Source organism: Phyllostomus discolor, chromosome 8, assembly GCF_004126475.2.
Source record: "Phyllostomus discolor isolate MPI-MPIP mPhyDis1 chromosome 8, mPhyDis1.pri.v3, whole genome shotgun sequence".
In the NCBI taxonomy this organism is placed as follows: domain Eukaryota; kingdom Metazoa; phylum Chordata; class Mammalia; order Chiroptera; family Phyllostomidae; genus Phyllostomus; species Phyllostomus discolor.
In genome coordinates, this window is record NC_040910.2 from 76,272,119 (window position 1) to 76,295,683 (window position 23,565).

Consider the following 23,565-nt stretch of genomic DNA (forward strand, 5'->3'; position numbering starts at 1 on the left):
CAAGTGCAGCACAGTACTAAATAATAGGGCTTCTTACAGTGTGGGGAGACCTCAGGGAAGACATGTTATTCAGGGGACAGTTAGTGCAGTCCTTGCACACAGTGGGGGGAGATATTATTAGCTACATATGTGAAAACAATTTAGGGATTTGTTGATTAAAACCTCACAACGCATTGTTAGTACAAGGCGGTGAGCAACAAAACCAGTGCTGTTTTAGCCTGTTCACAGAATCGAGGTATCCAGTACAGAACAAGGAGGAGGTGTTCTGCTCCGTTCTCTGCTGCCAGATCACCCGTGGGCACTCACACTGGGAGACACAGTAGTCTCAGTGAAAGTCTTAGTGAAAAATAAGCAGGATGTTGAGGAGACAGTTGAAGTGAGGAACAGTTGAAGGAAGGGGGACTGTTTAGCTTAGAGAAGGTATAACACAGCAGACTTCTAATAATTTGAGGCCAGTCATGTAGAAGTAGAATGAGAGTTTTTTTATGTGGCCCCAGAGAACAGAATTAGAAGCACAGGGGGGAAGATTTGGGCTTAAAAAAGGGACAGGCATCTCTACCTGTTAGAGAAATCCAAATATGGAATGGGTTCCCAGTAGGAAGTGAGCCCCCTTGTAGATTTCCAGACAGTAACAGACCTCTCATACAGCATGGTCTGGACTAAAAGTTAACAGGGAAAAGTCTGTTAAGTAGGTAATCATAAAAATTACTTAGATATTTCTTAAATACTAAGTAATGGTGGCTTTAAAAGTTTTCTCAGGGTCTTGAATCCTTTCCCCCTGAAATATTAAAGAAAGGGTTGGATCACTATTGAGGAGGTTCTAGTGTGGCTCTGAATGATCAGTAGCTCACTTCATGGTATATAAATGATACAGATGTTGAGGGCTGCTAATGAGGTCAGAGAAGGTGAAGCAAGTGTAGTCCTCACCCATAGGTGCTGAAGAGACAACTGTGCCCTTGGAAGAATTTAGTGTCAGGTTACTGAGGAATCCCTCTCTGGAATGAAAATGCTGTGAAATCAAGGACAGCATCTACCATGTTCTCTTGTGTGCCCAGGTTGTCTAGCATAGTCCCTGTCACATATTTGGACCTTAGGAAAAATTTATGGGCAGTGGGCTGGCAGGCTAGGTAAAGGTTTCTTGAAAAGAAAGGCATTTTATTAAACATAAAAGAATTATTTGATTGCACAAAGTAAAGTCACTGTAGGTTGGGGGAGGTAATCTGTCAAGTCTCAGGTGCAAAGGGGAGCAAATGGTGTGCAGGGAAATTTGAACGGGGTTGCCTGAGGCCTGGAGTTGAGGGTTAGGGAATAATAACAAGAAACCAGCGAGTGGTAGGTGGGTAGTAGAGATCCTGCCTTCCTCACAACCCGTCTGCCTAAAAGGGATAAATAAAGGAGGAGTGTGCCAGGTCTCTGCAAGGAGCTTTTCTTCACCTCAGGCTGCCTCTTTCCTTTTCCCTTGAGGGAAAAGGGGTTATTTCTCTCTTGAGGGAATCTTGGAGGTCTGAATATAACACCCACCCCTTTCCCCCACACTGGAGCAGGGACTTTGCTTTGTTCTCTACTGAGTCCTCAGGGTCTAGAATAGTGTCTAGTGCACACAGTAGGCACTTTGTAAATATTTGTTAAATTGAATGTTGTCTAAATGCATTGAATGCTACCTATGTCTCAGAAAGAACACTCTCCCCCACACACATAAAAAAATAAAACCAGGAACAAATTTGGTGAAGGAGCCTGAACACAAAGCTAAGGGGTGGTCTCCTTATCCTGCCTGTCTAAACAGCAAATAAGAATGTGGCTCAGAGCAGCTAGAGCCCAACATACAGTGTTCCTGGCCCGAAACTAACTGGCAGCATAGAAACAGACTACATGTGGATATTTGCACACTGAGACAAACGCAAGGACTTTCATCCCCAGGGGCTGAGCTTGTAGCCTCCCCTGCTGGTTCAGTAAGTGAGGGCCCCAGCGCCTATGTTCCAGGTTTCAGACCAGCTGAAGCCAGCCAGACCTGGAAGGCTTGTGTTGGCAGTGCCAGTATCCGCCCCTAACCCCTGCCAATTTGGGTGGCTACTCTCAGAGCACTCTGCAGGGGAAGCGAATTGGACTGCAGCCCAAGCTACCGCTGCCTATAGTTTGTTCTCTGTGACGTGCTCACTGTTAAGAATGCACCTTGCTCATACGGCCGGAGCTCAGAGCTCTAGAAGAGAATGGTTTCTTTCCGTGAGGGAACAGTTCAAGAAGAGCAAGCTGTACCCTGCCCAGCAAAACCAGACTCCTGTCTGGCTTTGTTCAGAATGATTGCCTATCAAGCTCAGGAAATACAGGTGAGTAGAAAATGCCTCATTGGGACTTTTTTCATCATTTCTCCGGCATTGAGAGACCTGGAACAAGGATCCAGCAGGGTCTTGTTTAGGAAGGATACCATTAACAAAGACGAAGCCACCACCCACTCCCCAGTATGAAGGGACCAGATGGGCAAAGCCATTGTGGTGTTCACAATTTTATTTCTGATGTGTGAGTTGGTGGCATGTTTCCCCAAACCCTTACAGCCTCTCTAGAGTCCTGTAGAATGCATGCATTCTTCTGGTTAAGTCCAGGAATTTTTTAGGAAAATTAAAAAGAGGGACAGTTAGAGACCAGGCTTTCCCTCTACCAAGTGGCCTGCCCAGAAGCCAGGATCCAGTACCTTAGCTCTGAATAAAATATTTCATCAGCTTCAGCATCCAGGTGAGCATTCCAGGGCGTCTCCCCCTCAGCCCTAGGCTGTGTGCCAGCCCCATGCTTCCTTCCTTGCCTCCGAGTCTGGCTTCCACACATCTCCGTGGTGGTAGGCAGAGTGCCCCTGCCACCACTGAGCAGAATGAGGCAGCAGGGAAGAAAAAAATAACAGTCACTAGTTTATGTACACTTACTGGGCCTAGGCACTTTGCTAAATATTTTATATGCATTATCTCTTTTAAACCTCACAAATAACTTGAGCAAACAGGCTCAGAGATGTTAGGTAACTTGTCTAAGGAAACACAGCTAGGAAGTGGCAGTTAAAACTTGAACTCAAGTTTAAGTCTTATGATCTAAGGTTCAAGTCTCATAGCCTATGAAGCCGAGGCCCTTGCCAAATCCCTATATTGCCTCAACTTGCCTCTTCCCAAAATGGACCCATTTTTTCTCCTATTGTACTTACCTTCTCACTGCCAGTGTAGGCTCCACAACTCCTCTGTTCTCCCAGCTCTCTCCACTGTGAACAAAATTTCCCTCTCAGTAACCAAGTACCTGTGCCTTTTGGAATCTTCAATAAAACTATTGGCTTTATTCTCTCCCTTCCACCCCCAAGTCTTTCCATCTAACGGTTTGCCAGTTCCCACGCACCTCTCTCTAGGAAACTTAAGACTAGCGCACTCGTGCGTGTGTGCGTGCGTGCGTGCACACAGACAGCGGATATAGGTGGAGTGAGCAGGCTGCCGTACCACTCTGAACAGGCATCTGTGCATTGCCAGCTGATTGGTAATGGCCTGGCCCTCATTGCCTCCACTGAGAATAAACACAGTTGGTGGAACCAGACACGTGGAATGGTGTGACTGGTGTGGGTTAGCCAGTGATGTTAACATTTCATCTTGTGACCCATTGACCCCTCAGTTAGCACAGACCAACCATAGAGTTAGGGAAGGCTGGGCATTGGGATCAAAAGGGACTGAGGGAGGGATCTGTGCCTAGCTGTCTTGACATAGAAATGAGGTCCTGCTACAGCAGGGATAGGGAAAGAGTGAAATGCTGATTTCACTTGGAGTTGATCCCCTTGGACAGTATGCCCAGGGGTTGTCAGGATATGCCTCTGGCACAAACACCTATGTCTTTTCCCCCTCTGACCCCTTGTCATTCAGCCACTGCATTGATTCTTCCTTTCTCTGCACTTCTGACCCTTCCTCACAATTCAGGACCAGTTTGCTCTGATTCAGGTAGGCTGCAAATGTGTCTGTCTGTTGTAAACCATTGCTTCTGTCTTCAGAGTGGTTGTGCATCCTTGTGGCCAGCTTCCCTCCTGCCTAGAAGCCCCTCCTCCTGGGACTGGGAATAAACCATTTCCTCTGTCCTCCCAGCTCCAGAGGATTCCCTGGGTCTGAACTTTCACTGGCAGGCCTCTTCCTCAGGCTGACCCTCCCTTGGCCACTACAGAATTGCCCTACCCACCCTTCAGTCTCCTGTGAGGGTGAGTCGTGCATAACCAGAGGTCCCCAGTTTGTGAAAATACTTTAGTCTGAGTTCAGTTTCTTGTAACCAATCCTGTAGGCTTGGCTCATTAAAGATGATAATTAACCCATTGCTAATTGACCTTCAGAAGCCAGCCAAACAGCCTGTATTTTACCAGCTTTGGTGGTGGATTTGCAGGCTATTTTAAGGTTTCTTAATAATTTCAGCAAGACTTCACTTTCCTGTCTGCATCTTACTTGCTCTAAGGACATTCTGTAAAATTAACAAGCTATAAAGTTTGATTGAAGGTTTCAACAAATGTGAGAATAATTGACTCCATTTAGAGAAACAAGAAAAACAACCTGTAAACTTGAGTTTGTAGGGGAAAACCCATGTGATTTTTCTCTTTAACCAGAGGAGCAATAGCAAGCAGTACTTTTTAAGACGGGGTGGGGGGGGGGGGACAGAACTGGCTGATAATGCAAGTTTAGATTCTGATTCCTCCAAACCAATGTTCAGAAAAAGAAATTTTGTAAAATCTAACCAGCCACTCTAGTGCTCAGGCCTTCCAGGAGGCCTCTATAGAGGAAACAGGACCCAGTCAAGATGGAGGAGTTCCTCATTCCCTAGAGTCTGCATCCAGAGAAGCCTGCCTGGTTCGGCTCTCCGACCGCTCCGCCTGTTCCCTAGTGAGGCTGGGGGTTTTCTCCCTTCCCTATGGCTGCTCTGAGGTGTGTCAAATCTTACAACTCAGAACACATCAGACTCTGGTGCCTGGTGCTCAGTTCCTTTCCTGTTTCTCACCCTCCCACCTTCCATAAGTCAGCTTGGATCTCTTCCTCTTTCTGCCCCGGCATGTCCCCTGCGGAGTGGCTATGAAGAGTCACCAGCGTTCAGAGAACTCCATTCCTTGCTTCTCTGTCGTTCCCCTAAGGTACCCCAAGTCAGTAACTCAGTCTGCCTCCCCTCTTCTCTCTTGACCTAGAGATTTCTTCCTTCTTTCCTAAACACTTAAACTTCTTCTTAACTCCAGCCTCCACTTTCCCCTGTGCATGCTCACATTATCTCTTTCTAAGGAACTGAGCCTGAGACTGGCCAGGCTCCTGTATCGCCTTGCCACATCTCACTTTCAGTTTTCCTTTCTACTTGGTTCCTTGCGTGTGGACCTGATCTGGGTGATAACTGGAGCCCTGAAGCTAGAGGTTTCAGTTCCTGCCGATGGGACACGCTGCTTCAGCTGGCCTTCAAGAGAAGGGAAAGGGGCTTTCTCTGGGTGCCTTTCTTTCAACTCTTCCCTGACCTAAAGCCTCAGTTTTCTTTTCAAAGCTGACTGGGATGGTTTATATGAGACATTTTTGTCCATTAACTTTGGAGTTCCTGATAGTCAACGCAGTGAGTCTCCCTCCAGAAGGGCCATGGGTGCCACTGAGGAGGTGCTGGGTCCCACATTTCCTAGGACATTCCTTCCCTAGCCGGCAGCCCTTTTCCCCACTCCAGCCCCAGTCCAGCGCAACTTGTTAACAGCCCAGGAAGGAACACGCTCCTGCCCAGCTCTTTCCCCTCCAGAGAATCTAGAGTTTGCCCAGGGCTACAATGTACATACCACTTACATTCTCTGTTTTTCATTGATACAGAATGGAAAAATGTACTCATGAAAAGAGCTATTGTGAGGATTATGTCATAGACTTCATCTGGACTCCTTCCTCTCCAAGCGGGGAGCCTAGCTTTAACCCCTCTCCTACCAAGAAGTCCTCCTTGGTCAGCCAAAGGTTATCTCGGAGTTGGCTCTTTGTGGGTGGTTTGAAGGGCTTCTTCTATCATGATGTCCCTTATTAACCATATTTGAACCTTTTTCACCTGACTCAAGTGCTGGAGACTTTCTCTAAGAGAATATTCCCATAAATCTGTAAAACTCCAGGGCTGAGAGAACTGCGGTCCCCACCCCTCTAGGCTCATTCCCCCTACCATACAGCAGAGTGCTCTAGCTGGCAGGCCAGCAGACTGGAGACAGAAGGCTTCTCTGTGCCCCGGGCAAGCCCCAGACTTTCTGCCTCTCGGTTCCCCATCTATCGCATAGCTGGAGCCCCATTTCTCACTCCCACGGTGCACTTTGGAAACAAGAAAACTATGCACAACCTTGGCTGTTCTTTCTGCTAGTTTGGTTGCAAAGGATCAGGGACATTCTTCCAAAAGACTGGGTGACTTTTGTCTCTCCAAACAGGTGGAATCCTTTTCAGGCCTCTTAACACCAGCTCAGAGACCCCACTGGATCAAAGGCCTTTTGAGAATCAGCCAGGAGTGTCTTTGCCCTGGGGAAGGAATTAATGGCCATAGTAAACAAAATCTGGGGGGAAACCAGGTGCCTTCTAAATGGGTGAAAATGAAAAAGGGTGTATGGAGTCTGAGGGCATTCCGTTTTGCTTTTGAGTCCCTGTGAATGACAGTTCCCACTGATTCTCCAAGAATGTGCTACAGGCGCGCTCAGGATGTCTGCATCCCCGGGTCCCACTGTGCCCTGGAAATTCCCATCTTCAGGAGTCCCACGTCCACACATGTGGCCTTTCTCCTCCTTGGCCAGGAATCGCACACTTCCTGAGCCATTCCACATGCCACCCAGCCTGTGCTCTTAGCAGCGAGAATTTTCCTGTCCTCCTATTCAGCGCACACACAGCCACGGGCACACTCCTCTTCTTGGCAGATCTCTGCTGCACGCTGCAGGAGTGCCAGCACACCTCTCACCATCCCAGCGATGCCAAGGTCCCTGGCAGGCTTTGTCTCTTTTTCCCACCCCTTAATTCCCACCTCCGTGCCACTCAGCATTAGCAGCCTCATACTGAAAAGGAAAGTCCGGGACCCATTACATAATTCTCCATAGTGCAAGCAGTAGCTGGGGCATAAGGTCAGAGGTCATAATGGGGTCAGGTGGCTGACACACACTGTAACGACAAGGTGGTTAAAATTAGACCACAGAGAGGAAACTGGCAGTCTTGTGGAAATGCAGAAGTTTCCTCTGCAAGTGTGAGGCTGGGGATGCAGGGAGGCTGCTGTGCGTGCTGCCTGCCAGGCTATTACTCATTTCAGCTCTGTTCTTTAATGCCTTTTAGTCCCTGCTTCTGTATTTCTAACCTTCCTCATCACATGTTTGAGTACACGCAGTGGAATCCATGGTTACCTGCCCTGGTCCAAGGAGATCTTCCTTCCTCTTTCAAGGAGGTGTAAGCCCACGACCAGGCTCAAGCCCAAGCTGAAGATGGCTATTCTTTCCAAAGCCTTTTCTGGGTAGCTAAGCACTCTCTGTGTCAGCCTGTCAGGTGGACGTAGTTGAAGTACTTCACCTGAGATTCAGGCCTGTAATGATCCAGGACTATTGGTCAGGATGAACAGGGGCCACTCCAAAGCAGGGAGGGTAGCAGGTTTTTCTGGGAAGGATGGTAGAGGATGGAGTCACATAGCACCAGCTGGCAGAGTGGTGCTCATTTCCGCAGCATCTTAGAGGATGTGCCTGCCTCTTCTGCTCCTTGTGGTACCCAGCCAAGTTTCCCTGTGCCTGTCAGTCCTTACTGTGAGCCTCCTGTGTGCCCCATTCCCTCACAAAGGGTGCTAAGGGCAAGTGCTAAGGAGATGTAGTCTTTGCCACCAGTGGGGTTATTGTCCAGGTGAGGGAATAACAAATGCACCTGTAAAACAGTGAGCAAACACAGACAGACTCCAAGTTAGTACTTTACTGTGTGGTACAGACATAGAATTCCCTTTCACACTGTGGAATGAGAAAGCATTGGGGGGCAGGGGACACTTAATATGGGCTAGAGTCAGTGATGATGAGAATGGGCTGCCACCCTGTGGCATATCTAGCCACTGAAGTATTTCCCTGCGTGGACTGGCCTTTACCAGCATCCGAGCTCCAGATCAAGTAGGGCCCCTCCTCTGCCTTGGAGAGTGCCCTGTCACATGGAGGAGACCCCAGGGGCCAGAGCTGAAGTAAGGGGCCTGAGAGGGCATGAGCAAAGCAGGTGGGTTTGCAGGTGAGGCCATGCGTGTGTGGTCTCGCAGGAGGAGGACCCCAGACAGGGTGACTATGGAAACTTCATCTGAGACACTTACAAATTTGACAGTTGTTCAAGATATTGAATTTCATTTCAGCTAAATCAGCCCCAGCTTCTCTGACAGCACTGGCTTATGTGCTGATATGGCCACATGGGAGCAGGATGGCGTGAACCCCTGGAGGAGCAGAGCTTTGGTGAAACACCCCCCACCTGCTTTGCCTGTCTCCCTTCTCCTGACAACAGTTTCCTTCCTGACCCCCAATCTCTGGAGTATGAGAAGTTCTTAGGTGGGGCAGGAACCCGTCAGGGGAAGCCCAAAATGATCTGGCTGAAATGAAACAGCCAAGAAAGTCCTCATCATTCATTTTGCACTCAGGCTGAAAGCTCTCCTTCTGGGAGTCTGGAGAGAGGGGAGCTGGGAGAAAGATGGAGAGTAGCGGTGAGGGGTACCAGAAAGCTATGTTCTGAGAAAGCCACCCACCCTTCTATCAATTAGATACCAAACTTAAAAGAATTTAGTATTTTTTCATATCAGGACTTCAGGGGAAGAAAGGCAAAACCTCATAAGATACCTGTCATTGGTTCTGGGGTTGTCTGCTACACTTGAGATGCCCTAAGGAGAGACTGTGGTGATTTCCCTCCCTCCAAAGATCTTGGTCCTCAACCCACCCTTGGCCCTCACTCACCATCCCTCACCCTCGAACACCCACACACACCCGCACACCCAGCCTGTCTCCCTTGCCCGGCAGCTCTGACACATCTCATGTGCCCTGCAGCCAGCAGTGTGTCTTGTCTTCATCTTCCCTTTCAGAAAATGCTGTTTTTCTTCTCTCCCTTTTGCCCTGTAGGTTATTGCAGCCGACTGCAAAAGGGTCACAGTGCTGAAGTATTTTCTGGAAGCCCTTTGTGGACAAGAAGAGCCTCTGCTGGCATTCAAGGGTGGAAAATATGTGTCAGTGGCACCCGTCCCAGACACCATGGGAAAGGAAATGGGAAGCCAAGAGGGAAAACAACTGGAAGATGAGGTACTATGCGGGAAGAGCCCGCTGTGGCAGAGGGAAGGCTCTTCTTCCCTCCCCCTGCAGCCCTGCTCTGCCCATGTCTTCAGCTTCTACCCCTAGTTATTTATAACCACTCAGAGCAGTGTCAGTGTTAATGTGACCAGCCAGCTTCTCAAGAGTGCACTCTGCTGGTGCCCCTTCCTGCCAGTCCCACCCCAGTGCCTCCTTCTCTGCTACGAGTTCCAGATGCTTCTTTTTAATGTTGCATTGGAGGAGAAGGGAGGGAAAGAAAGAGTTTAATAATGTGCAGCTCTGGAGGCTTAGGAAAGGGAGTGGAGGGGGGGGGGTGTTAGGGTTCAGGCTGAGGATCAAGTTTATAGATGTGTGGAGCTCAGCACAGCACAGGCCTGAACTCCAGCCTCTAGCACACGTACAGGAAGAGCTGACATTGCTGGCCCCGTGTGGAAAATCACCCCCTCCCCTGGCTTACCCTCCCTCCCTCGTTCCCTCCCTCCCTCCCTCCTGCACATCCTGATGTGATTAAGGAATTCTCCTCTTGTTTGTTTGCCCTTGGTTGTTCCTGTAGCCCTTGCTTCACTCTGGGCGACTGTGTGCGCGCCCTAGTGTGTGTACACGTGAGCCTGTGTACCCACCCCTGCCAAAGCCCACTGGCAGTTGCCCTGCCATGCATGTCTGTACTCTTGTGGGGGTGACTGCTGTCATGGGTCTGTGTGTGCTGGACTTGTGTGTCATTTGAACACTGCTGCCAGCTTCCCTGCTGTCTGTGGATTCTCAGTAAATGTGAGTGTGTAACAGTGTTGGCACATGTATGTGCTTAATGTCACTGCCAGCTGCCCCGCTGTGTGTCTGGGTGTGTGTATACACGCCACTCACTTTTTTCTGATGGTTGAGTCTTACCTTCTTTTTACCCCACAGTGTTAAAGACAGAGGGGACTTAGGTGGGAAAGAACGTGGGACTTAAGGAAGGGACGGAAGCAATTCCAGCCAGAGGCCAGGTCACCCGTAGGCCAGCTCAGTCATTTGGCCCACAGCAGTCTCAAGCGCCTGGTGGAGCAGGGTGCGGTGCAGGGATGAAATCAGCAACAGGCCAGGGAAGCCAGATGTCAGCTGGAAGCTGTCGTTTATGATCTGAAGGAGTGATAGAGTGGCCACCTTTGGTTCAGAGTCTTCAGACCAACAAAGCCTTGGACTGGCTTCATTAGAATAGCTGGAGAACCCCACCCCACCCCTGATGATACAGGGCTCAGCTTCCAGGACAGAGGTGGTTCCAGGGATAAAGCTGAGCCCACGATTCCAGACTCTCCAGATGAAACCTGGGCAAGGAGTAATGGGAAAGAATGAGCTGTCAGCACGGGAGGAGACAGTGGGGTTGCTAAAGCCATCGGGGTGTCCAGGCCTCAGGCAAGCCAGAGCAGTGCCACCTAAGCCCTGGGGACTGTGTAGGGAAGCGTGGGTGGGGCAGGGTTATCTCACCCACACAGTACGGCCGAGGCCAGCAGTAGGGAGTCAGCAAGGCCAGCTCTGCTCTCCAGGGTTGCTGTAAGAGATGTCCTCTGGCCAGCAGAGCCTTCAGTGTCAAGTCAGATTAGGCAAGTGAGGCCCAGAGAGAAGGGCTAAGGAGCGGCTCTTTAACTCCTTTTTTTTTTTTAATTATTTTTTTATTTATTTATTGGTTTTAGAAAGACAGATAAAAGGAGAGAGGGAGGGAGAGAGAGAAACAATGATTTGTTGTTTCATTTATTGATACATTCATTGGTTGGTTTTTGTATGTGCCTTGACGGGGATGGAACCATAGCCTTGGCATATGCAGACGATGCTCTAACCAGCTGAGCTGCCCGGCCAGGGTGGGCGACTCTTTCACTCTTACAAAGAACAAACCAGCTCTCCAGTCCCAGATCTGGGCTGTGCCACACCCTCTCTCTCCTAAGTGTCACTAACCAGACAAAGGTTGTGACCCATGCCATGCTGCCCACTTCTTCCTTTTCCCACGAGCCTCCTGAGTTCCTTTATGTTAGTGGTCCCTGGGAAACCCTACTTACCCTGGTCTGTGTAATTTCATAACCCTGCACTTCCTCGTTTGCTGTGAGAGCTGAGCAAACCTCAGACAAGCCGTGCTGACCCTCTTTTGACCTCAGTCAAGCTCGCTCTGAGCCCCATGATAACCCAGTGTATCCCTGATCAGAGCAGGCAGAGGCACTGTCCCCTCGAGGGCCAGTCAGGCATGCTATTCCACTTACTCCAGTCCAGGTTAACCCCATGAGCAAGGAGGTAAATGGTTAGTGTCTTCCTCCTTCCCAGCACCTGGGCCTCTCTGGAAATAAACCATGTGACACTGTAGCCTGTGGGTTGTCAGATGAGTGGTGACTATGGACAGCATCCCAGACTCCTGATGCCTCTTTAGGATGGTGATATCTCATCTCTCCCCAGTAAAACCCAGTCACTTAACCTGGTTGGGAGAGAAAAAGTAGATGTTTCTTCTGACATCATTCCTCATGCAGAGAACAGAGTCTAGTTCCATAGGGATGCTACCAAAACACCTGTCTTCCCACCCTAGATTCTGCTCCCAAGACACGGCATCGCCTATCCACCCACACACTACCAACCACTTTTCAGCCAAAAGAATCTGTTGAAATACCATCTTGCAATGGTCAGTTAGAGGAGAGAGCAGTATACAGAGCAGGTCCCAGGTGGGCCTGTGGAGACCTGGTGAAGCTAATCCACTGAAGGATGGGCCTGGGCTCACTGTCTAGATTCAGAACCCCACTGCAGTGCGGCTTGGTGTTACTGGCAAGAGCACAGACCTTGGAGTTGAACTCACTAGAGTTCCAGTACCTGCTCTGCCGCTTACTAACTTCGTGACCTTGAGCAAATTGTTTCACTCTAAACTTCAATTTGTTTGTTTATAAAATAGGGATTATAATATCATCTGTTTCACAGGTCATTGTGAATATTAAATGAGTTAATACATGAAAAACAGCCTTGTCCTTGGCCAGTACTAAGCTCTCAGTAAATGGTAGCTGTTACTGTCACAATCATTGTCATTATTATCATCTAGTTAGAAACTCAGGAATCTTCTCCTACTAAATCACTCCCTATTACCCATGCTAACCCTGTCCCTCAAAGGAAGTGTCTTGGGCAGCTGCATGTTCTCTACTGACCAAGGCCAAAAGTGAGAGAGTAAGGAATGGAGCCTGGGACCACCCAGGGAGCAGTGGCTTCTGAGCTGAAGCTGCAAGCAGGGAGGTGCCATCCCTGGGGAAGGCTCCACAGGCCTGGCAGGAGGCTCCATGCACTGGCCAGCTCTCTCCCAGCCTACCCAGGCTCCAGCAGGGCAGCTGAGCAAGGCCATGTCATGTGAATTCCTCTAAGGGGGCCCAACAGCGCTGACACCACCAGGCTGTGGTTTTAAAAAGAAACCAGGGCAAGGTCTGCTGAGCTACAGCATCTGCTCCCTGACGCCGTCTGGGGAAAGGGAGCTTCCACCCCTAACTCCCAGCTGTTGGCCAGAATGGATTCCTATCAGATCATTAGCATGAATTAGATTTAAGTTGGATGACTTAACTTTCTCTGTTGTTTTCCCCTTTGGTGTTTTCAAAATGAAAATAGACCCAAAGTTTGACTTTGTGAGTGTGTGCAAAGGAGAATGAAGAGCTGTGAGTGTAAGCATGGAAGTGCGTGTGACTTACCGTGTGGATCTGTGACTCTGTGAAGTTCAGAAAGAGCTGTAGGGTACAAAAAGGAGTAATTGGTTTCAGGGGAGGAAGTGACGGCTTCTCTTTACCCCCTCACACTTTGGGGCTCTTTACAAGAAATGGTCTGAATAAACATGGAATGGGGGTGCTGGAAGGACAGGAGGGTGGGTCTTGTAAGTGTCATGGGCTCACAGTCTCCTCTCTTCCCTTGCCTGTTTTGCCACCCAAAGGAGGAGGATGTGGTGATTGAAGACTTTGAAGAAGATTCAGAGGCTGAAGGCAGTGGGGGCGAGGATGACATCAGGGAGCTACGGGCCAAGAAGCTGGCTCTGGCCAGGAAGATAGCTGAGCAGCAGCGTCGCCAAGAAAAGATCCAGGTGGGGCTGCCTGGGGAGGGGTTTCCCATCAGGGTGTTCTGGGCGAGGCACGAGGGAGTGTGAGCAGGGAGCAGGGGCGAGCTTGAGCTCCTGTTTTCTTCTTCTGTCACTGAATTCTGGTAGCACGTTTGAGGCCTGGGGACTCCCTCCTTCTGGGCTCCAGGGCAGGGGCAGGTTCCTCTCAGAGGATCTAATGAAAGCATCTCCCCCAGAGATCTGCGACTCCACGATCTTCCACACAGTTTCAGGAGTTTTGAAGTTCCCCCGAACCTTATCCTTACACTGCCCGAGAGGCCAGGGACACTTTCTTGAGAACACCTGTTCTCAGGGGCAGGATGCCGTGGCCACAGTCTGCTTATCTGGATTCCCAGTGGGATGGCCAGACCCCTTTGCAACACTCTAAACCTTCCCAGAAAGAAACTACTTGGTCTCTGCACAAGGATTCCTCTACCATCAGCCCTCTTGTGGACCCATCCCTCCACTTCCAGTAAGTTTTTCACTGTGGCTCTTCCAGTTCTGCCCTCTTGCACTGTAAGCTCACTTCCTCTTATCTAGGGCCCAGGGCAGACAGGGAAGAGCCAGTCAACTGCCCCACTTAACCCTGTGCATGGAGAAGCATCGAGCCTCTTTGGGAATTTCTGCTTCCAAACTCTCTTCAGGCACCCCTCACCTTTGGCAGAGGCCTCTGTGCGTGTGGCCAGGCAGACCTAGTGATCACAGTCCGGGCTCCACCACTTACTAGCTTTATGACTTCGGGCAAATTGTTTTAATTTCTCAGAGCCTGTTTCCTCATCTGTAAAGTGAAAGTGATAACAGCACCTGCCTCTTAGAACTGCTGTGAGGCCTGCAGCAACTGGCTGGTGTGAAGTGCTTTAGCCCAATGCATAGAGTACAGTATGTCCTCTATAAATGGTCTGTGTGGTCTGATGTAACCCCTCTTGCAGAGCCCTGCAAGGGAAGGGAATAAATACCATTTGGGATCTTTTGTTGTTTAGACGCATTCCCGTTCCCCTGTACACTGGAATCGGGGACAATGCCTCTGCCAGTGTCACCTCCTCAGCCCTCCTGTGGTCTCTCAGCTGTGGCCCACACAGCAGCTTCACCCTCACATTGTCTGTCTTCTGGTCCTGTGGCTCTTTTCTTCCCTGACCGGATATCCGCCTTCCCAAAAGTTTTACCCGTTCCCACCACCTCCAGTTCTTTCAGCCCACCACTTGTATAATCTGTTGTGTCATAAGTCACCAGGTAGCTGTCTTGATCAAATCTCGGCCCCTATCAGAGTTGACTTCCCCGTAGCTTTGGACCCTGAAGCCATCTTCCTTCAGCCTCAGTTTTACACAAGTGAACCCTCGTCTTCTCTCTCTCCATTGACCTACGCTTCCTCACCACTGTTCTTTGCTTGGTCTCCTCCTTTCTTTCTGTTCCTCCAGAGTCTCAGTGCACAGAGTTGGCACTCAGCAAATATTTGGTCAGTGACTTAATAGATGGTAACAACTAGAGCATCATCTTAAATTCTTCACTGGGTTTTAACCCCTCTAGTCTGTTTTTTTTTTTTCTTTTTTCTTTTAATCAAATCTATCTGTTCACTCATTTATCCCCTTCTCTCCTCTCTATTCTTACTGCCACTACTGGTAGTCTAGTCCAGGTACTGATGTGGAATACAGCAGTCCAAGCCTGTGCTTTGCACAGCTCTGGAGGGTGCCATTCACCAGGTAGTCTATGAATAGCATCTCCTGGAATTGTGCAGTACCCTGTCTGTATACTGGGTTCACTGCGTCTAGTGCACCTGTACGCATTTTCATCATCGTCTCCCCAAAAGAACCGTTCTCCCTGCTCAGAAGTTATCAGTGCATTTGTTTGGCTAATATAATAAAGTCTAATTTCTTATTATGGCATTCAGTGCTTTCCTGTGGGTTCCCAACCCCCTCTCCCAAACCCCGGGAACCCTTACTATATATTACACTGGTCAAATGATTTAACCTCTCTGAGCCTGCTTCCTCATCTATAAAATGAAAGTGGTAACAGCACCTGCCTCGTCCCTCAGCCCGACAGTGCATGTAAAGTGCCGTCCCAGACCGGGCCCTCCTGCCTGGACTGCAGTACTGCCCTCCCTCTCCTTCCTGACTCTCAGGTCCGTGCCCACGCTGTTCCCTTTTCTCTGCTCCACATTTCCTGTTACCTGTTGAAATTCTCCTCCTCCTCCTACAATCCCCAGATGAAACTCCATCTCCCCAGTGCAGCTTTCCCTGATTCCCCCCAGGAGGAATTAATATCTCTCTCTGCTCAGTGTACCTGTAGCACTGATTTATGCTTCATATGTGAAACTTATATCACATCTCAAATTACACTTATTTCTGGACTTCTTCCCCCACTGTACTCTGAACTCCTTGGAGTCAGGTACCCTGTGTTCAGCTCAGTTTAGGAGGTGGTAGTAAGCATCTACAATGCTAGTGGTCAGGGGACACAGGAGTGAACAAAAAAGTCCCATCCCAGAATAAACAGTGGAACGGAGAAGCCAGTGACTTGAAGTGTGAGTGAGCATTGTTACGGAAGGGAAGAACAGGACGCTGTGGGTACATGTGCTGAGGGGACGTGGCCTTGTCTAAAGTGCCGTGGTCAGTTCTGCCTCTCCGGGGCAAGCAGCACCTTACAAGTAGGAAGCCTTGTACGAGGCTTGACTTCCGGTGACAGTGGCTGCCCCTGTCACCTCCTTTAGAGCAGGCTACTCAGGCCCAGGCACTGAGGGCCTGCTGTGGTTTGGCCAGAGCTGGGGTTGCTGTGGCCCCTTTAAGAACAGGCCCCACATGAACCGCTGCTGGCGGCCCTGCCTCCTGTCAGCCTTCTTCCTCCAGCCTCACAGCCACAGGAGGATTTCTCAGCAGAGGAAAAATTCCCCCCTTTCCTTCTCCCCCCACCCCTTTTAATGCCCGGGGCCCTTCACTTCCATAATTCTTCATTTTCCAGCCTTGAACGTAAGCCAGACACATCTGTCTGGCCATATGCGTGAACCCTGGAGTCTGTGCCGAGGTGGCTGTAAAACAGGGCCGGTGAAGGCCCTTCTGGGAGAGCACACACATGTGTGTGCCCTCGGGCCGTTGGCTCCCTGCCCAGAACCACGGGGCTGCAGCGCTCCAAACCCATGTTAACCTTTTCTTATTTTTCCTCTTTTTGTTTACTTTAAGGGGGGAAAATCCCAAGGAAAAGGGGTAAATTGTCCTGGGAGTGGGGGAGAGGCTCCTAGCTAGAGAGGCCATTATTGTTGGCAGGTACCTGGGTCACACTAATACAATAAGGAAGAGAAGAGCATCGAGTGAATTAAGATTGGAGAGATGGGCTGTAAATTACACTACTCTGAACTCCATCAGTCTCCAGGGGTGTTAACCAAGAGGTGTAAGGCAAGTCCCCAGCTCCCAGTGCCTTTTACAGATGCAGCAAAACAGGAACCACACATGTTTGGGGAAGGGGATATGAAGATGGGGTTGAAAAAAATCCTCCTGGCCCCCATGATGGCTATAAAGTCCAACGGAGATCTGGAGTTGTAGCCACGCCCCCACTTCCCTGCTCACACCTAGACCCCTGGGCCCAGGCTCATCTGTGGGGCTGGGGGAGGTGGGGCCTGGCAGCCTGTCCTTCCCTGCTTCCGGCATTGCACAGAGGCTGGTGAGTGGGGCCGACTGGAGGTCAGAAAAGGGGTGTGGGCAGCTCTCAGGGCCTGTGCAGCTGGAGCCCCAGCTCCCAGACAGGCCCCTGGATGCTAAGGGGCCAGATCCGCCCACAAGGGGCTTTGAGGCCACACTCTCCAGCTCAGCCTAGACTTTGCCTGTTGCCTGAGACAGCTGTCTTCATAATGGGTTGGTTCTGCCCACCTTGCTGCTTTCCACCCTTCCAGTTCTTTTCATTCTCATTGCCTTTCTTGGGAGGTATCCAGTGACCACAGCAGGGTACATGGTTTGTCTGGGAAATTGGTCAGAAGTGTTTCATTCCTAACCAGGCCCCCAGGGCAAAGCAGTCGCTGAAAATCCTCCTCCAGGCATGAGGCGTGGCCTCTTGGCACCTCATACTGGCCCTGGCCCTGTGAATCCCCCGCCTCCTCTCTGCCTCCATGAGGCTTTGCTGTGATTTGTGCTGCTGTCGGGCGGGGTCAGGTTTCCTGAGCAGTTGCAAACATCCCACCTGAAACATAACAGGCTCTTCCTCTGGCCACAGCTATTGTTTCCCTCCGCATTATGGCCACAGTCTTGCTCTGTAGCCAGCAATGACATGTGTTCTGAAAATAGCTTCACTCCCCTGTCCCCTTCCCGCCCACCCACCCTCCTGAAGATGCAGTCACTCCTTTGTGGTGGCCCCAGGAGTTTTGCTCTAAATATAGCTGCAGCCCATTCATGCTGCCACCCAGCTGGGGGGGGGGGGCACTGTGGAACAATGGGGCACGCACAGAGCCCCCCACACCTGTATGGAAGCTAGCGGAAGACAGACACTCAGCTCTGGCTCCTAGCTGTCGGAGGCAGGGTGGGAGCGAGCTCACTACCAGGCCAGGGGCACGTTCACGCCAGGGCAGGAAAGCACATCAGCCTGTGGAACCGGGCGACTGCCCTCCCCACTCAAACCTGTCCCAGAGCCTGTTCCAGAGCCTGTTCCAGCTTCTCCGAAAACTGTGGCACTGGGCCTCCAGTATGCTTCAGCTTCTCTCACCTCCCTGGCTCCAGCAGCATCCACAAGGTTCTAGTCCCTTACAGAATGGTCAGGCTGTTAGCTGGACCACCCGTAGGCTACCACCTGGAATAAGTTCAAAGGTGTCATGCTTCGCCCTGTCGCTCCCTTTCTGTTAGGAAAGGGACACTTCTCCAGCATTCTCAGGACAAGAGTTACCAGGTAAAATTCAATCTGATTATCTTTAAAATGCCCTCCAACACAGATTCTGTGATTTAGCTCATTGAGCCCCTGTGATACACCAGACTCTTCGCTTGGTATTATAAAATAAAAGTACCAGAAAAGGCAGTTCTCCTTGAGCTCCTTATGGTTAAGTCTGAAAATAACATCAGTCTTCATAAAACAATCAGAAGTAGCAAACAAGTCATCATACTTTGAAAGAGAAAGCAAAGTGTATGTTAAGCTCTGTGGTACTGACTTCGGACGCCTCCAGAGAAGGGGTCCTAAGTACAACTTTCCCATGAGCACCCTGAGTGAAGAGGCTGAGTATACTGCCCCCAGGGGAGGCTGGTGGCTCTGCCTGTTTTCTACGCAGCAGCCACTCCCTTGGTTTCTGCAGCTCAAGAAAGAATTGCCTCCTGTGCTGCTACTTATCTTACCAACTATTCCTATTTTTTATTTCACTTTTATTTTTCATTTAAAAAAATACCTACGTCTCAGTGGATTGAGTGCTGGCCTGCAAACCAAAAGGTTGCCGGTTCCATTCCCAGTCAGGGCACATGCCTGGGTTGCAGACTAGGTCCCCAGTTAGGGGCACACGAGAGGCAACCAATCAGTGTATCTCACACATAGATGTTTCTTTCCTTCTTTCTCCCTTCCTTCCCCTCATTCTAAAAATAAATAAGTAAATTTTTTTAAATAAAAAATACACATAGTTTTTTAAAAAAAAGAGTACCATGAGTCATAGTAGAAATCAACAGTCCTCTGCCTGGCCCTACCCCACCTCCAGCTCTGCTCCCTGAGTAGTTTCCCCAGATAGTTACCCTCCTGGATATATAGAAATCAAAAAATGGAGCTGGGCAGGAAGTTTGTTAAGTTGCTAATACATGTATCAGGCACGTTGCTAGATACTTTCACATACAAGGTGACTGGAAATTTGCTGTATTAACAAAACTCCTAGTTTCTGGTGAAGACACTGCTCCACCGAGAGAGGCCCAGGGACGAATGGTTCTGTCGTCCTGTGAAGGAAGGAAGCAGCCACACTCCCTGTGGAGCCCTAAGGAGAAAGAAAACCTAAGGCCTTCTCGTGTTCTGGGTTCTTCACGCTCCACAGCTCCTGTGCGAGCTGATTGTATTACCTTTATTTGTAATACCCAGTGTCTCCGTTTCCAAAGGGTTAATTAGCATCCCCAAATCATCGCCAGTGTCTAGAAGAAGGAATTTAGCCTGTTCAGAACTCCTCCTGGGGACCCAAGGCAGTTCGCTCCCTCCTCAGAGGTGACTGTGGACTACCTCTTTCCTTGCTCCCCACCAGCTTGCTGAAGGTTGCTCCCTTACTTCAGAGAAGGTTGGTCACTTAGCACCTTCCAGATGCAGAGTTATTTTTCTCTTTCCCACTTTATGACAACTTGGTCCTTATTACCACTGGTCTGATTCAAAGTGTTCATGCTTTCCATGACTTCCAGGTTCATCGTCCTGAACCGCATGGCCCAGTCTTAGCTGCAGTAAGAAGGGCTCCTATGGAACTCTCCTTCCGGGTCAGCACACTTGATTCCAGGCCAGGGCCAGTCTGTCTGAATCGCAGCATTCCAGTTGCCCCCACCACCGCCCCCCCAGAGGCTTCTGCAGCTTTTTACTCATACAAACAAAAATAAATCTCACTACCGGCCTCTGAACTCCACAGCAGCATGCTTCCCCCTTCTCCCCAAGCGTCCCGTGGCTGTGAGTGGGGACTTGGCACTCGCCCCACCGACATCACTTTTTCACTCCCTGCGCATCCTGTGTCCTTCTCTCACCGTGCGACCCAGAGATCAGAATGGGACGTGACGGCCGGCACAGGCGCCGCGCACAGCTGCCAGGAATCTGACGGGTAAAATCTGGAAAAGTTGGGAGGGCAAATGCTAAACACACACACACACACACACACACACACAGCGCGCCACTCAGAGAGGGCCGGAAACACAGACACCCACAGAAAAGGGCTTGCTGACTCCCGATCCTTTCTTGGTCTGCCATTCGTTGGAGGGGACTGGGCCAGTCTCATGACCCAGGTGTGACCCCCCTTCGGGGGCCCACTGGCACCCCAGGAAGAGAGGGAGCAGCTTCATTTTATCTCCTGAGCCTCCATGAGGGCATGCGGGGAACAGGAAGCAGTTGTGTGGTGACTCACTGGGCAGAGCCAGGTTAAGGGAAGTCGTCTGCGGGTGTCCCTGGGACCGGATGATGGCAGCGCAGCTCAGACCACCCTCACACATCTCACCCCACCCCACCCCTGGGGAGCCAGCAAGGCTGCCACCTCCCTGAGAAGCTGTGGCCTCTGTTCACCTTTCTGGCCCTGAGCCAGAACTCAGAGAACTAGGAGCTCCCCTGGATCCTGCTCATAGATTTTTCTTCCGTCCTGCCATCAGAAGCACAGGTAGGCTCAGTTAGCCCCCAGCCTCCCTTGGCCATTGGGCTTAAAGGCCCTCCTGCTTCTTGCTGGCCCTAGAGGTATGATGGTTTGAGGTCTTGGGAGCTCGCTGTTCACACAGGGTCAAAAATAGCAGCCAGTTCCACTTCCTTAGAGTCAAACCAGGGCTGGAGTGTCATTTCTGGAGACAGAAAAACTGAGATGTGAAAGGAGTCAGTGGGGCAGCAGCACAGACACACTGCCCGGGACCCTAAGGCCCTGTCACCACAGATGCCAGTGCCCCGTCCCTTCCTCACCAGTGTCGGTGCTTGTTCTGCTCCCTCTCGCCCAGAAAGAGGTTTCAGGGTCTGTGATACCAAGACAAACGTTCCTGGCAGTGAGAAGGCTGGATAGGGGACACCAGGAGCTGGCAAAAGGAGGAACAGGGATCCTGAGGTTTCCTCGGTGTGAGGAGAAATAGTAGAGAGTTGTTAACCACACCTGAGTGCGGACTGGGTCCTGTTCTTCCAAAGTGTTCAAGCCACTACACAGTGTTGTATGTCAGTTATATCTCTGTAAGAAAGTTAGTTTTTAAAAAATGCCCCAAGCTCAGTTCAGTGAACTATGTGTCACCCTCTAGTTGGCAGCACTGTGGGGAGGGACAGTGACCCAGGCCCCCTGGGAAGGTGGCTAGCGTCAGTGGCACTTTACCCAAATGAGGTGAGAACAATAGGAAAACCAGCAGACTGGGCCTCCCAGCTGTATTTTTCATGCCTGCCAGCGTGCTGTGGCTTGTGCCTTCCACCAGCTGTGGTGGCAGTGGCAGCAACGACTTACTCATAGGGAGAGGTCCCCGGCAGGTCACAGAGAAGCCACCCCCAGCCTTCAAAGGCATGCCCTTTCAGTTTTACTGTCACTGCCAGTGAAACCTGAGCACCTTCCTCACTGACTGTTAGTGGCCAGGGCCCAGCACCATGGGCCCCATCGTGCTTGGCACGCACATCTGCGCCTGTGTTTGTGCCCCTGCGTTTGTGCCCCTGCAAGCCCGGTGTGGCCCTGGAAGGCCAGGGGAGGGTGGGACAGAGGTGGGACTTGCTCACCTGGCCCTGGCCCATGCGAGCACCCTCCAGGTTCGAGCATCAGGAGCATGCTTTCTGGGCAGTTTGCTTCTTGGCTTCTTCCCCAGAAGAGGAAGCCACACAACAGACCTTGTCCTGTAGTGTGACAGGAATACCCAGAGCCACTGCCACATATAAGGCTCTGTCAAGCGGGAGAAAACTGGGTTTTCCCGGGTGTGCGTGGAGCTTCCCTGAAAGACTAACAGGCACTGGGTCATATGCTCCCCAAGGTGTGGTGCACCGGCCACTGGTGGCCACGTGAGGTGGTTTTTTTAGTGATGGTGCACAGGAGACACTTGGACTTTTCATTGTGAAAATTCAGTTTGCACTAGTAAACATGACTTGGCTATCAGACCCTTGGTACCACGGATATTATTGCTTAAGGAGCTAAGCAAAAAGATGAGTTGACTTAAAGTCAATTTAAAGAAAAACATCAAGTAGACAATAGCACGTATAGACTGTACAGAGTTGTGGCGGAAGAGTGCAAGTAGAACACGCAAGACTGACCCTCGGGAAACGCTGCGTGGGCGGGGGCCGGGCCGGGCAGCTCCGACCAGCCCGAGTGTGCGGACATGCGAACTGAGGCCTGCCCTGTCCAACCAAATGGGCTCCTGCAGCCGTGGGCGACTTCGGTATTGTTAGTTGTCAGCATCACTTTTTTTGGAGCCTTTGAGTTTAATTTCTTTTAACTACACAGTGAAATAAACTGAAATACAAATTCCATTTGGGGTCCGTATGTGCATATATAAAGTGCATGGACTGAGAGGCACCCCCCTGTACTGTACATGGAACCGCCTCCATTATCCAAGGAAACTAACTCGCCCTTTCAGGGTTTTAGCCCGAGTTCTTACATTCAGAGACCTGTTGTTGTTCATACGGCAGGTCCTTTCTCAGTCCTAGGCAGGGTTTTAACCACACCCCATTCCCTGGGGCCATTTGGTGTCTGTTGATTTTGTTGCAGTGCTTTGCCCAGCCCTTGGGCCTGTCCCTCAGGCCTGACGGGGGCTGGCTGTTCCTCTGGAGGGGAAAGAGGTTCAGGGGGCAGGATGCTGACACAGTGTGGAGTCAGGGCCCTGGCTCACCCACCCGCTTGCCTGCTCACGCTTTGGCTCACTCAACACTCTATGTCCCTGTAGGCTGTCCTGGAGGACCAGAGTCAGATGAGGCAGATGGAGCTCGAGATCAGACCCTTGTTCCTCGTACCAGACACCAACGGCTTCATTGACCACCTGGCCAGTCTGGCACGGCTTCTGGAGAGCAGGAAGTACATCCTGGTGGTGCCCCTCATCGGTGAGTCAGGCCACAGCAGCCCTGCACGTGCACTGCCGCCCCCTCGACACACGTGTCCCCAGCCCAGGGGCCAGGCAAGCAGAGCTCTGGGTGGGGGCTGTAAGGCAGGATTTGCAGGGAAGTAGGGAATGTGTGAGGCGAAGAAAATTGTTTAATAATCAAAGCAGATGAAATTGTGGCTGATCCATGGCTTACACTGTGTGAGCAAATGGACTCCTGTGTCCCAGCAACCAGAGGCTGCATGAGCCCAGCCCTTGTTTTTATCCTTATAAAGCTTGCAGTAAAACAGCAAAGCTGGTTCCCGTTATTGGTAAACACTCAGCCCTGGCAGATAACGGCAGTGCTGCTGGGTGGTCTGGCAGGGAGGCTGGGAGGATTTTGAAGTGGTTAGATGCCTTTGGTCTGATTGTCTTGTAGCTTTTCATGATCATTGTGTTGGTTCAAGGTAGCATTCTTCCGGCCAATGTCACCCTAAGGCTGAGACGACAGAAAGCCTCCAGAGCAAGCCCTTGGCTCATGCCTGTGGACTCCTGCCACTTAGTCCCTTACCACTGTCTGGTCATTGGTGCTGGTGTGGGTC

General features: G+C 50.6%; 1 protein-coding gene across 3 annotated transcripts in view; it reads left to right on the top strand.

The window, feature by feature from the left end:
- Nucleotides 1-23,565, top strand: part of SMG6 (SMG6 nonsense mediated mRNA decay factor) — a 225,046-nt gene that overhangs the window by 193,643 nt on the left and 7,838 nt on the right. For all 3 annotated transcript variants that reach the window (XM_028519086.2, XM_028519087.2, XM_028519088.2), the window contains 3 exons: nt 9,077-9,253; nt 13,173-13,319; nt 22,832-22,985. In XM_028519086.2, coding sequence (XP_028374887.1) covers nt 9,077-9,253; nt 13,173-13,319; nt 22,832-22,985 — 478 coding nt within the window. The remainder of the gene's footprint in view (nt 1-9,076; nt 9,254-13,172; nt 13,320-22,831; nt 22,986-23,565) is intronic.